The following is a 15,151-nucleotide window of genomic DNA, read 5'->3' on the forward strand; positions in this document are numbered from 1 at the left end:
TTTAATTCCCAACTCTGCCACAGACTTCTTGGATAGCCTCAGAATGGGCTGTGTAAAATGGGCATAATCCATGCTCTCATCTTTGTTTGTTCTATTCAGACTAGACTCTTTGGGGCAGGTCTCTTGGTCTGTATATGCAGAAACCTGAGCACAACTGGCCTCTGATTTTGGCAGGGCCGCCCTAAGCACAAGTAAAACATGACTCCTGCTCAATATTTAATAAACTTTATTTCTGTATTGGGTTACTGAATATTATTTACAGCTGTAAAAGAGAAAGCAAAGAGTTTAAAACTGTACAAAGCAATGCACTAGGGACAGCAAAGAGACAGTGGAGACAAAGGGGGCGCTAAAAGCACAAAAACAACAGGGCAGAAGGTGGCCACTTCCCAGAAGTAGTGAAAGACACTGGTAGCATTGAAGGCAATCAAGTGAGGCTCTGTACACGCTGAATTCTCTTGTGCAACTTTGTATGTGTCCCACCCTGTAATAGAAGCTTGTATAAATCCCTACATAAAAATCATCCAGGTTACATTAAAAAAAGAAAGAAAGGGGCACTTTGCACCCCCCACCCAGTCTTGGCACCAATTCTGTGCTTTAAAAAATATACTATGCCAGTAGATTTTTTTTTTTTAAAAAGGTACCCTACAGCAGCTGTTTAAAACAGGATTATACAAACACCACAAATATATATTAAACATTTTCAACAAACTCATTTGTACCTGTACAAAACAGAAGCAAAAAAACACACATTGTTTTTCAAGACAAAAAAGAAATGTGCAAAATAACCCCAGAGAAGGCAGCTTAATAGCCTGCTATTTGGAGAGGCCAGGAGAGAGCAGCTCCTGTTGGTGTGGGAGTGGGTCCTCTCTTTTTGGCTACTGAGGTGAGAATCTTCATTTGGGATGTGCAAGGATTTTGCCTTTTTTAAAAAAAAAAAAGTCTCACAATGGTGGTTCTTCCCCTCTTTCCTTGACTGTAATTCATGCTAGTTCCCTTTGCTGTCCATGCAAAGCATCAAAAGAGCACTGTCAAGCCTCCAGTCAAACTACTTTCCATCACATCACCTTCTAGATGTCTGGCCTGCTGACATACTGTAAGGCAGAACATGCTGTTCACAACCTTCCTCCTCGGTCATCCCTCTGTCCACTAGCAGGGATGAGAGAGAGGGTCGTTCCTGCCAGAGAGCAAGGAGGAGATTATCTTGATGGACAATGGCAGACTGAAAAGCTCTGATGTGAACTACCCCAAGCAGCTTATCAAAGCAGAAGATTCCCTGGCAGATCCATTTCAGGGGCGCTAACATGGAGTGGAATATGCATGATTCAGACATGGGAAAGGAGAGATCTATGGTTGTAAAGGATCTGCAATCGACATAAATCGGTCTGGAGTGGCTCGCTCTCCATGGATGATATTGCATACCAATGCATCATGGCAGGGGGAAACTCACCACCAATGGGGGGGGGGCAGGATGGCACCTTATTTCAAAGCTACAGGTTAAAGTGAACACAAGGAAAGAGGGGGGAGATGCAGACAGAGGGGCTGCTCAATGGATTGGTTTCCCCTTCTACCACAGACTATCTGCCCCTAGCATCACAGCCAGTAAAAAGGAAGACAGACAAGATGCAGGAAAAATGGAGTGAGGGATGGAGAGTGATGGTGAAAGAAATGAGATTCAATCTACATAAAGAAACAAAAGACAGGGTGAGACAGTATCGCGACATTGACATCAGCTACATAACCACTGTATCCAAGTTAAAAAAAAGCGTTCATGTGGAGTTTTTTTGGTGTTTTCACTTCCCATTGAAGTGTTTTACATCCTTATTTTTCAGAAGGCTCCCCATCTCGTGCCATTCCACATCTAGCACCTGGCATTCGACATATTGCCATTCCCAACACTTCCCCGTCCAAGCTTCATGTACTCTCCTTCAGCCGGCGTAAGGGGCAGAATTTGCTCCTGGACTGCAGGCCTTCAAAGGATGCTCTACAGCGGTTTGCCAGGAGCTGGGAGGAAAGCAGCAAGGGATGTGCAGAGAGATTCTGCAAGGTTGTATTTTTGGGGCTTTTTTTTGGAAGCATGCAGGAATGTGATGTGACCTTCATCAGCAAAGGTCATCTTAGTTGTGAAAGAAGGATACTTGAAAACAGCCATTTAAAAGGGCATATTTGGTTTTGGCATTGGAGGAAGGTACTTGGGCCGAGGATGTCCATCACTAGTGATGACGGGGAGAGGCTGGCAGGACCACCGTTCAGTGGGTCAGCACCAAATCGTTTGCCACTGTTTCAGTTCTCTCAGCATCCTGTAGGTCATTGGTAGAGAAGGTAGCTCTTGAGGGATGCTGGCAGTGGCAGCGCTTGGATCTCGCTCAGTCGATCCTTGCCCAGAGCCAGCCGCACAGAACGCCGGCACAGGTCCATCAGAGGCAGTGGTTCGGCTGCAAAACAAAAAACCCACACGTTAACTCCGAACACGAGTTAAGAGCCCGGTGACTGCGGTGCTAGTTACAGTAGCCGATATTCTCAAGAGGAGCGTGAGAGAAACTGAGGCCCTGGCCTGTTCAGGAGCCCGACTATTCATTACCCTCAGCAAGTGAGGCAGCAGTTCTAGGTTACTATGCAGAGGGTCCCAGCAGGCCATGTAAGCTGTGAACTATCTGCAGCAAGCATCGAAGCTGATGCATGCCCTAGAAATACCAATGGTAGAGTAAGAAATGAGATCCTGGAATCCCCCATAAGTAATTAGGGAGGTGTAGCAGCATTCAGTTAAGGTGGGAGATCCCACCTTTTTAGACACCACAATGTGGGAACCTTTGCGAAAGCTGTTTAAACACAGGACTGCATCTTGTAGCATGATTTTACCATTTCTAGGTACCTCAAAGCAATGTACTGTTCTTCACATTTCTAGGCACCCCAGAAGCCTTCACATGCTTACTTCTGACCTCCCCACCCCCAAAATACAGACAGGCCAGCTCCATCAAGCTTCACAAGTCACTATATTTGCCTGCCTCAGCAGAGATTTCCCCTTTAACCTGAACCCTGATCCAGCAGCACCAGACGGGACTACACACCTGCACCCATTAGTTCAGTATCCATGTTGCAGGTTTCATAGCCCTCAACAGTGAGCCAGCTTTATTTAGAGCTCATACAGCCTGTTCTACTGGGGTGTCTTTCTATGCATCCTTGGTAGATTGGGCAAGTTCCTTGTGCTAGCACGGCATCCCCCATGGTGGGCCTAAAGAGTTCCTATTCAGTTGACACTTCCTGAAATGCAAGTGCCATGCGATGAAGGGTGCTGGTGTCCTGGCTGCTAAAGTCAGTGCTTGCACTGAACATGCATCACTGATATGAGTAATAGTTTCTCTTCTGCAGTCAACCCTGCCCACCTCCCCACCCACCCCCAAAAACCATCATTGCAGCAGATCTCTAGCCAGTTTCCCCTCCAGGGAGATTTTCCAATGAGGTAGCTCAAGACCTCAGTCTCCATCAGAGGCTAATGGTAGCCACCCTGAGAAAAATCCAAAGCCTAACATGAAGTCACCCCCAAAAAGCAAGTTGAGCTCACTTGCCTAGGTCAGGACTTCAGCATCTAGGGGGTAGATGAGAACCAAACCATCTACAAAATGTGTCCAGCAAACCAGGCTTAAACACCTATTTTTAAGGGGGCAAGCTCACCTCATAGACCCTAGAGAATGTTCCCAGAGAGTGTCCCCCACTGGGGACAGAACGTGCTCTACTGGAAGATTTGCAAGTACGATTCTTGCAAAAATGCTTTAATATTACAGAAAGGAGCAAGCGCAAGAGTGGCTGGCTTCACTAACCAGGATTAAGACCCATGAAAGGGGAAAAACAGTAGTCAAAAGCTCAGCTTCATTTTAGCTCCAAAGTTACATTTTCAGGCAAGGTTTGACTGACTCCGGCAGTACCCCAGCAATAAGGAGCTGGGGAAAATGTTTTTCATATCAAATGACTGCATCTGCACCTAGGGCTCCATACCTGTCCATGCAGCAGGGAGCTAATTCTCTAATTCTCAGGAAGAGGAGGATTTACAAAGGCCCAGTTTTCAGCACAGTGAGCACAGGAAATCGAGATTAAGATTTGATATTTTAGAGAAAGAAGATCCAAATTGCCATCTCCCTACCTCCCAGGTTACAATTCTGCTACCTAAGAAAATTCATAGCCCTGAAAAAGTTTGGGATTCTATAGGCCAAACTCAAGAACGCTTTGCATTCAGATGCATGAATAGCAAGTAGGAGATGCAATTTAGCGTGCGCAAGTGGTCACACAGACTAATACAAATTAATATTGACTAAGACTATTTCACTGCTCTCCAGAGGAAAGACTGGTTTCTTGTGCTCTGACGGAGCAGACAGCAGGAACCAAAGTTACAGCTGCACACAAGGAGAAGAATCTGAATTTCAGGAGTTTTTCTTGATGAAGTTTTTCAAGCTCATCTGGACAACACTGTAAATAAGGGTCAAAGGTTTTCAAAAGGGACTAGGCGTGCCTCAGTTTTGGGCTGTCTCACTAGACACTTAAGAGGGTCTGATTGCGGAGGAAAAAAAAAAAAGCTCAACAGGGTCTAAAAATCCAGGTTCCAGTTGGAAACCCAAAAAACAAGGACTTTGCAAATCTTGGCCAACAAATGCCAATTTTTCAGGAATTGACTACAGATTAATGCCAACTCTGGAACAAGCCAAAATTAAGCTGTTCATCCTGCTGCCAGATAGGAAGCAAAGTTTTTTTTCCCCAATTTTCTGACCCTAAGGGTCACTGCATTCATGCTCCCTTCCAAAATCATTCCAGGGAAGAACAAAACAAAACAAATCAACCAACCAAATGAACAACCCTCTTGCATCTCTCCTCCAACTCTTCTCACTCCTTAAGAGTTTTAAGATCCATTCTTCCCTTTCTGTCCAGAGCAACACTCTCAGTCAGGTCTCCCCCCACTCCATTTTCAGATTATTGTAGCCATTGCTTCCACCTTTTAGCCTCCCAATACTCATCTCAATCCATTCACAGGACAGCTTGTTACGGTCACCCTCTGCTTTCCCATGGACAAAACTGAGGTAGAGTTTTCCTAGCAGCTCGGTTAGAATCCCTTCACAGACTCCAAGGCCAGACAGGACCACTGGGAACATGTAGTCTGACCTCCTGCGTAACACATGCCAGAGAACTTCCCCGAAATAATTCTTAGGGCATAGTTTTTAGAAAGGCATCCAGTCTTGATTTCAGAATTCAGTGTCCCACATGTCAGATCAAGTTCAAGATTCCAACCTTTCCTTCCAAGGTCCTACACATCTCAGTTCCACCCCATAACACAGCCTCTCCGCCTAGCCAATGATGCCAGCCTTGTCCACCGATTGGTCTCTGCTCTTTCCACTAGAATCTACCCCTTCGTCCATGCTGTCCTCTACATATGCAAGGGCTTCCCTGCACTAAGCCCGAAGGTCCCTCTCTTTCTCTTGACATGCAGCGCAGCTGCAGTGCTGATAAATCAGCTAATTAATGGCTGAATGGCGAGGCATATGGGGACATGACTCTTTATAAGTCATTTTAAAAGGCAAAGGTGCATACTGAATTTGAGTCTCTCTACTTCCTGCTTCAGGGCCCAACCCATTTGCCCCTTTGCCTGTAAGCTCTTCAGGGCAAGGACTGGGTCTTTGTTTATACAGCATTCAGCACAATAGGGTCCCAACCCTCCTCCTCGGGGCCTGTGGCATCACTGCAATAGAAACATGCCAATGCCATGGTCTTCAAAGAAGCTTTGGATGCAAACTAATTCAGCTAAATCACATTAACAACATTAGTTTGGATAACCCAAACAGTCCCATAAAGATGACCCAGCTTCCACAGGAGCGAGCTTCTGTTGGCAGGTGAAAGGAACACCCAAAAGAACCACCCATGCTTGTATCTGAACCACTAACCCAGAGAACGCAGGCACTGCTCGTAGAGCAGGTTCATGAGCATGGTGTCATTAGACCCAGGATCATTACTAAGTACTCCAGTGCAACTACACCCAGGAGCTGTTCCATCTTGCCTGGTAGCTGATGTCTGACCATTTCTGACCCTGTTACTATTCTCCACGGTCAAGGCTAGGCTCCAGTAGCCCCATATCGAGTATGTTACATCTTGGAACCCACTCCAACTGAAGCAGAGACAGAATGTGACTGTTTGCTTGCTATGTGGAGTTCTGTGCTGAGAACTCCAATCTATATAGGCTACCTATTGGCTTCACCCCTATGGTGCTGAATGGTTTGAAACCCAGCTACCTGAGCAACTGTCTCCCCTAGGCCATACTGGATAGTAGGTGTGCTAGAGCTGGAATCCTTTCTGGCTGAGTGGTAGGGCACCATTGCCAAGAGCTCTCTATTCAAAGGCTTGATCCCATGCCCTCCAGGGTTGGGCACCCTTCAGGACCCGCTCCAAGCCAGCCTGTTTAGAGACAAGGATGCCGGGAGGAAGCAGCTGCTGCGGGGCCATCTGGTTTTTAGGTGGTAGTATTTGGCTGTGGAAGGCAGTCTATATGGAAAGCATTAACATTGTGCATTTTCAGGTTTCAGCACCAGCATCCTGAAGGGGCACCTAATGCTGGAGGTTAGACATCCAACCTTTACCCGGTGCCTTCCCCTACTTCACACATGCATCTGCCCTATGCCTGGACCGTCAGAGCTAGTGCAAGTGAAGGGCTCTTGCTCATTTGTTAGCCTGTCAAGTAAATACAAAGCATTCCCAACCATTGCCTCAAATTTAGGCCACCTCAAAATTAGACCAATCTAGTCCCATCACTGTTTAGGAGGAGAGGGATACAACCCTGCCCGTCTGCTCCTGGATGTAATTTGAAGTGCCTGTTTTGTCTTACCTACTTCTGCATGGTTTGGGACCTAGATACCTAGAAGACCAACCATCCCCAAAAAGTGCTGCAGCACCAGCTATCAAGCTTAGCTGGAAAGCTCTCTCCAACCAATGGCACCTGGAAGTGAGGAGTGAGTTTTGGGGAAAGGGTCCTGGGCCATGGAATTCTCCTCGCTGATGTGCAGGGCAAAGCCCTTCCTTTGAGCTAAGCATTTGCTTGACATGGGTCACAGCTAGGTCAATGTTTTGCTGTGATATGTACTTGAGTGGCGGGGGAGGGAGGGTCGGTCATTAGGGAGATCACACTTTCAGTGCACTGAAAGTGTAGAGTAAAAATACGTGAGTTTGGATATGTTTAATCCGCAGCTGTCCCTGTAGTCATGTAAAAGCTCAGAGCTTGCTACATACCCAACTGCACCACTGGCCAGGTTTGCTCAGAGCCCCTCTGCACTAAAATCGAAAATCAAGACACTCAATGGTAGGTGTTTACAGCAGGGTAAATTAGGAGAATTGAGACTTATCACACACACCTGCAGAATAAAATTAAAACAGGCAGGCCAAATGTTTCACTCCAATGCCTGTGACTCAGCACTAGCTCTGTCTCAGGCCAGGAATACCCTACTGCATGTAGATGGGTTGCCAGGTTTGGCTAGATAACAGAGCAGCAGAAACACCAAAGCCGGAAGATTCAGTCTCTGCAGTCCAACCTAGGTAGCAAAAACTAGGAGGAGTTTTAATGCAGAGTGAGAACAAAAATACCCCTTTCACTGTTCAAAAACATTGTGCCTTTTGGTCTGTTTGTACAACCCCTAGTACAACAGAATCCTGCTCCCTGACTGGGGCTCCCGCGGGATAGGGGGGACTACAATACAAACACCACCCATTGCCTTAATTTAATAGCTACAATGGCAAGGAGAGTCAAGTCTGCAGTATTAGGCACTTGCATTTCATTCTACAGAAGTGAACTATACTGCTTAAATAATGCAATTGTAATTAATACTATACTCAATTCCAAAAGGGCTCCATCATTGCACTGGGTGACCTTTGCACAGCTTCAATGAAGAGTAAGTATATTTACCCCCAAGTACAAGAAGAAAGTATTCTACAACACCTTGCAACAATATAAGACAGATGTTACTCTGGGACTTGGGGTGAACATGCAATCCCTTCCCTTATTAAACCTGACAAATTTCAGTAGCAGCAAACACAGATTAAGTCATTCCTCCTAATGGACTAATTCACATTCTGGTGCAATTGGGAACCTCTGTCCCAAAGAGAGGGAGGCTTCTTTTCATGACCAGTTTGAACTTGGGAAGCTTGTACTAAGCTTGGTGACCAATGGCCATCCTGAGTTTACACTGAGCTGTCAGAACTACAAAGGTTTTCCTGGCTCCCAACCCCACTTAACAGCATTCTTTAGCCTTGAAGGGAAAAGGACAGAAAACTAGTTGCTCAACAAGGTGGGGTTCCAGGCTAAGGACTGCACAGCTCCCTACACACCTGTCTGCAGAGCGAGTTTAAAACTTGTTTTCCTGTATAAAAGGTACATGGACAAGAGGTCACCTTTCAGGTAAAGTGCTACAGGATTTTGCCTCGTCCATTGGCCTAAATCCATAGTAAGGCACTGGAGACCCTGACAGTAAGGAGGAAGAGGAGAACATCAGCTTTCCAGATAGACTTAATGCAGATAGCTGGAGTCCCAGCAGTAGGTTCTCTCTCCGCATGGCTGCCCAAAATCCAGTTTCCACCCTATACACAGTCACCTAGTTGCTATCAAGCTGCATTCCTAATTTGAGGCACTGTATGCTGATGGGTAGCCAGACCAGTTGGGATTATCCTGCTATAGGGACAATCTGGCTGACTGGTAACTGCACCAGATCCACTCAGAAACAATACTGCTCTTTCCAAAGACAGCCCATCAGAAGAGACTAATCTGAAGTAGAAACCCCATCCTCCCCCAAACCCTTTGCTGCCCTAACAGACCCTGTGTCCTAACAGTAATTTCAGTTTACACGAGCCAGAGTTTTCAGGTACCTAGCTATTGGGAAGGGAGTGTGGATATGCGGTTCAATCTCTTTAGCGGGGCTAGGAAGGCATGCAGAGACCTGCATTTTCAGAACAAGCTGCCGAGGGTTATACTCACGATCAAGCCCGTTCAAGTAGCGCATGCGTATTTCGCAGTGCCCCCACACTGCGCTTACAACTGGATACAGTTTTTTCCCTTTAAGTCCCCGAAAAGCAACACCCATGTATTGCCCATCTACAATGAAGCTCAAGGTCCCATCATCCATGTCCAGGACCACCAGGAAAGAGTCTGGCACAATGAAAGTCTCATCCGGTTCTAAGAAGGCAGGGTAGGTTTTACTCGGCTGGTTCTTGCCGTCATGGTACAGTCTGTTCCGCCCAAGGTCCCAGCCCCAGGATTCATGGTTATTTCCTATCAGGGTCGTGTACCCTACAGAATGCAAGGGTGCGTCTGACGTAGCCACTCCTACCACGGCATGCGTGCCCCGCTGCCTCATGGCCCACGTGATCTGCCACACATGCAGTCCCCTTGTATATCCAACTTTGCCTCGGATGGCATCTGTGCTCTGAGCCACCGGATGCCGGTGAAATATTAGTTTGTCGTCCTCTTTCACAAAGACATTCAGCGAGCGGTCGTCGTTGTTCCACGAGTGCAGCAGCTGGACCTCGTATGAGACCGGAGGCATATCCAATAGCAAGTCCAGGCGCGTGGGCTTGCAGTAGTCTAGCCCCTGGAGCTCCTGCTTGAGTGGCCTGTATGCAGGGTCTCTCATATCCACAGTCTTTATCCCGCCAGTGACCTTCTGACCCATCTTGTGTTTTGAATTCACGTGTTTAAAAACTCCCAGGGCAAGCTCATCAATTACCCTCCCGCTGTCATTCAGCCCTGCAGAAGAGGTTGCTAGGAGACCTTAACAAGATGTGCACTGGTCAATATTGCCTAATGGAGGGAAAAGAAAAACAAGGAGGAGAGAGTTAAACATTAGCACGCAACCTGTAAACAAGATTTCCAGCACCTGGTTGTCTGGGCAAACAGACCAAAGGTCACACTTAAGTGGTCACATGCACCCTGCACAGACAGACAGGACCACTACACACTGGAAGGTGCAGCGTGTTCTAGAGGGAACCTTTAAGTTCTGTCTACACTGCAGGACTAGGTGTGACTGCAGCATACATTGACCTACCTGAGCTAGCTTTAATCTAGCTAGTGAAAGCACCAACAGCAGTGAAGCCACAGCAGCACAGAGGCTTAAGCCTGTCTGGGACCCTGGATACTTACCCAGGCAGTTAGCCAATGCTGATGTCTTTGCTACTGCAGCTTCACCACTATTGGGACTTGCGCTAGCTGAATTAAAGCTGTCTCAGGTCCGTCTCCACATGATGCAATTTCACCTCTGACTGCAGTGTGGACATACTGTAAGCGCTGGGAGTTTGCCAGGCAATTCAGGTGGGTGAAGTTTAAATTTTTCCAGCTTCCTTATTAAGCACACCCAGCCTCCCACGAGCTACAAGGAGGACACAACTCTACGTACTGTGATGTACGATGCACAGAGAAACCCAGACTTTGACCTTTTGTGATGTCATTAAAACATTGACAGGTTTCAGAGTAGCAGCCGTGTTTGTCTGTATTCACAAAAAGAAAAGGAGTACTTGTGGCACCTTACAGACTAACAAATTTATTTGGTAATACTCATCTTCAGTGATCGCTCTCTTGTTAGTGTGTATGGTAACACCCATTGTTTCACGTTCTCTATGTATATAAATCTCCTCACTGTATTTTCCACTGAACGCATCCGATGAAGTGAGCTGTAGCTCACAAAAGCTTATGCTCAAATAAATTTGTTAGTCTCTAAGCTGCCACAAGTACTCCCTTTTTTTTTTAATTAAAAAAAAACACTGAAGTTGTGGTTTTCCCTTGGGTTACATGGACCAGACCATGATAAAGCTTTTAGACACAAGGCTTCTCTAATACGCTGCCTCCCCATAGGTATCCCCTGCATTTAATCCCCAGTCACTCCTGCTGAGTACTCTATTGTATGCTGCATACATAGGCACAAAAGTTACAGCTTGATACAAGGTACTGGCAGAGAAAGAAATTCCTTGATGGCCCTGAACAGGCAATTAGTTGTAGCAGATGCAGCTTTTAGCAAGCATAGCCTTGCTTCATCTCAGCCCCAACTGATACTCTCATAGATGCAAGCTGCACGAGACACCCCAGCCACTGCCAGGACCATCCACCTGTGTGTATCTTTCCAGATACTTGTAAAGGCCCTGGAATTACATTCCAACTGGACAACAGTCAAAGCAATCTCTACAGTTGCCCAGAAAGGAGCCAACACACACAAAGCATTTAACATTCTGCGAAGAAAAATCCCTGAACAGCCCCAGACAACTACTGCAGCTACTTGAGCCCTTGTAGCAAAGCAATTCCCAGAGGTATGCCCAAGTTCAGTTGCCTTTAGTGCCTAGGAGCAGCTTGCTTTCATCTTGCAGGGTGAGACTACTTTGGTGGGAGAACTGAGCTTGCTTATTGGGACTTGGTTACTGAAGCTTAAAGGCAAGATTACTGCAGGTTCGGTATTTAGCTTGTTCTTAGCCGCACAAGCCTCCTGTATCCCGACCCCCTGGTATTATTTTGCAATAGATAAGACAGAACCAACCTCCAGACAGAGGCAGTCGCCACTAAATAATAAAGGTGGCTGAAGACTATCCCAATCTGTGAAGATGTCTAGCACTTGCTGGGATATTACAAGGCTGGCTGGATAAGCCTGCTGTCTATGCTACCCTGCAGGATTTTCGCACTTTGGGTCCCACTCACTGGTTCAGTAAGGGTTGAGAGCATAGCAGAGGAAGCACTCGCTCATGTGAGGTGGGGAAGTGACTTGCATGGATTTCCCTGGAGTAGCTATAGCTGGCCAAGGGCGCCGGATCCAGCCTTCCTTGGCTGGCTGCCGTAGGTGACAAGGCTCTGGGGTGGGAGGGAATCCTCTGGGCTCTAAGCACCCTCTGGAGAAAAGATTACACAATGCAAACACACAGGCCAGGTTGGCTCGTTGCTCTGGTACAGCCTCGAATAGCTTTTCCTTCCTCAGCTCCACACTGAAACGCGGCTCCTGAAAAAGCTTTAAACATGGCTACTTCCCAACAGCAATAAAGCTATTTCAGTGATCACACAAGGGAGAGGCCAGGCAGTAAGGGAAAACCCCAGATGGCTACAAACCATTCGCTGAACAGTGGGTAGAGTTAAAGAGCGTACCCTCCGCTGGGACAGGTCTGGAGAGGGATCTGTCGCCCGGGCCCCCGGCACTTCCCTAGTCCGACCCCTCAATACTGTGAAGTACCTTGGAAGCGTCCTGATTTTGCAGAGCTGAAGGAGCAGGCAAACAGGCTCGGCCCAGCCTCAGGAGGCCCACATTCCAGCAACGCTTGGCAGCAGAGCTCCCATTGAGTTACTGGAATCCAGACAGCAGTTACAAAAACCCTTCTTGTACATTTAGTCTCAAATTCTCTGCATCATTGGGGCAGCTGCTCTTCCCAGGGAGACAGAAGCAGACTCAGAGTCTGGAGAAAGGAGCAGGATTCTTCGCACAGCTTAAGTTTCCTTCCAAGGTTCAGACACTAATTTCGAGAGGAGCCAATCTGCTTAGAGACCAGCTACCTTCGTGCACTGCTCTGTGGCCTTGTGTCCACCCAAGCAAATCTGCTCTAACTCAGCTACACAAGCAACCCTCTGTTTATGAGCCGCCAGAGCAGGGGCAGCTATTAGGAAAATAAAAATATGGGAAGGGAGGGAACAAGCTTTCTAAGAAAAAAAAAAAAGTGTTGTTTTAACATTTCCTGGAGTGAGGCAATCACCCAGAATTCCTGTCAGCTACAGTCACAACGGTTACTCATGACCAGGACCTCATCTGGCATGGAAAAATCACGGTGCATGAATCAGATCTTGTATAAAAATATATAAGGTTACCGGACATAAGCGGCAGGACTTCAGTTAGAGGCAATGGGGGGAGGCTGTAACGTGCATAAGCATCACCATGGACAGACTGATCAGCTTCCTCTAAGCTTTATGTTAACAAAGTTGCCGAGACTACTCTGCTATTTTAGGTGCCTGTGATGCAGGGGTTGCTGCAGTTCTGTGGCTGTTTGCCTAGTTTGTGACCCCCCCACAACACCCCCCACGGTTTGTCAAGCTTTCTGACACTAACCAAAGTTCCACCTCCAAGAAGTTAGTGCCACAGCAGTACAGCTGGCATAGTACACTGGCTATGAAGATCTTACACATTCTCTTCTGCCTTGGACCAGCGAGCTGAATGTCAGACTCTTGGAGGTGTGCGCTTAGGGAACAAACCACTCCCAACCAAGCCTGCCCTAGTCTGTTAGACAGTGATGGAAGAAAAACCAGCTGCCTCTGAGAATGGTTTCCACCTTTAGATGCACAACCCATTTTCTGCTACTGCTTTGCAGAGGCCACATGCTTCACCATTTAAGAGACCGTGTCAATGAAACAACAAGACCTATCCTACATCTCAAGTACTATACTGGGCTCTCGTCAGGGACCTCTGCTCTATGGGACAGAAGTGCTTTTACAAACTCCAGTCCTGTAGACCAGGGCTGATAACATTGGTAATAAAAAACAAACAAACTTCTCAATGCTTCTCTTTAAAATACGTGCCTATTCTTCGCAGGAATCTCATTTTGATTATTTTAAAGCATTCCCCAAATAGGTCCAGAAGTTTCACAACAATTTATGCGAAGTCCGAGAACAAAGTTGAACTACTACACTCCAGACAGGCTATGAGGAACCCCACAGATTCACAGACATGCCCCACCCACTCCATTCTTCAACCCTCTGCGCTCTCTTGTCATGAGCTGTGCAGTGCATGATAAATGTTAAAACCTGGGCCATCTGAACAACCAGGAGGAGAAGTTCTCAGGAAGAGAGGCTCTCACCCAAGAGGTCCTCCCACCAGCTCTCCCTGCGCTGTCTAAAGCCAGAGGACTGCTCAAATGGCAGTGTTATCACATAGACGAGTCGTTTCAGGTAGTCACATTCCAAACCACAGGGGGCTTTAAAAGGTCAAATCCTACGACAAACTTCACCCAGAAGCTAAGTGGGAGGCAGTGCAAGTCTGCAGAGCATTAGCATACATAGGCTCTGCACAAAGCTTTACAAAGGGGTACAGAGACACTGCTGGTGCCACTGCCCCAACCCCACCTCAAACTGCGGTTATCGAGTTTGCAGTAAGTCCTGCCTGGAGCTCTCAAGGGTTAAAGCCAATATTAAAAGACGTATTGAGGAAAAAAAAGAACCTCTCCACTTGGTTTGTCTCCACTTGCTCTGGGACCAATAATGTCGCCAAACATGGAAGCAGCAGGAGGGGATGTTTGGCCCCCTACAATGCACTCACTGCATGGAGCCCTACAGCAGGGTCACACTGGCGTCAGTGCAGACAAGAGATTGGCACTGAAAAGGTACCAAGCCCTGCAGAAAGGGAAAAGCCAAAAGGCACCTCTAGCCAGCTCTGAAAGGTTCTGGACAATTGAAGTTGAAAGCCACGCACAGCTGCTCTGGCCTCTGAGCTGCAAAGCAATGGACGACACCTCCCAGATCACCAGGCGCAGAGGTCCCAGCATCTTTTCTCCATTTCCTGGCTTCCCATGTAAGTTTTGCTCTATGGTTGTTGGTTTGAGGAAGAGTTTACTCTGGCTCACTCTCTTCCCACAGTATTTACACAGAGTTTCTATGGGGGAAAAAGGTCAGGCATCTATAAAGCACCCAGAGCAGGAGGAGAAAGTCCTAGCACCACCCCAAAGAGCTTAGGATCTGGAGACCCCATACAAAGGGGCAGCGGGAGAGGAGATACTGTGCATAGCCACTTAAATCATTCTTTTAAAATCTTGGTTAACTGCCTGGTATTACCCTTGTCATCATTCTTTAACCCTGGCTTATGTCTTAAAAAAAAAAAAGGAATCTGATTTTGCAAGTCCTTTTGGTTTGTTTTAGGGACTAAGTCAACACTGTCCCTCTTCCTACTTGTTAGAGACCTGGAACTCATCACGACCAGAGCACTGGACTGGCATGTGGAGTCCTGGTTCTAGTCCCAGCTCTGCCCCCAATCTGTCCTTTGGGCAATTGACTCTCCTCTCTCTCTACCTGCAATTCCCCTATCACTCCTTTGTTTTGGCCAAGGCCTCACTGTCTGCACAGTGCCTAGCACAATGGAACCCTAGTTTCAACTAGGGCTTCTAGAAGTAGATCTACACACCTGCTGACACG

At 47.1% G+C, this 15,151-nt stretch overlaps 1 protein-coding gene across 4 annotated transcripts in view; it reads right to left on the reverse strand.

The window, feature by feature from the left end:
- Positions 1–209: 209 nt before the first annotated feature.
- The window catches only part of SPSB1 (splA/ryanodine receptor domain and SOCS box containing 1), a 69,998-nt gene continuing 55,056 nt past the window's right edge, over positions 210–15,151 (reverse strand). For 3 of the 4 annotated variants that reach the window (XM_038377016.2, XM_038377017.2, XM_038377023.2), the window contains 2 exons: positions 8,993–9,814; positions 210–2,432 (listed from right to left, as the gene is read on the reverse strand). In XM_038377016.2, coding sequence (XP_038232944.1) covers positions 2,305–2,432; positions 8,993–9,686 — 822 coding nt within the window. In that variant the 5' untranslated portion in view covers positions 9,687–9,814 and the 3' untranslated portion in view covers positions 210–2,304. Of the gene's footprint in view, positions 2,433–8,992; positions 9,815–12,215; positions 12,608–15,151 lie in introns of those variants that run through there. The other variant, XM_038377022.2, reaches the window with a different exon arrangement.

Source organism: Dermochelys coriacea, chromosome 18 (assembly GCF_009764565.3).
Source record: "Dermochelys coriacea isolate rDerCor1 chromosome 18, rDerCor1.pri.v4, whole genome shotgun sequence".
Lineage (NCBI taxonomy): Eukaryota > Metazoa > Chordata > Testudines > Dermochelyidae > Dermochelys > Dermochelys coriacea.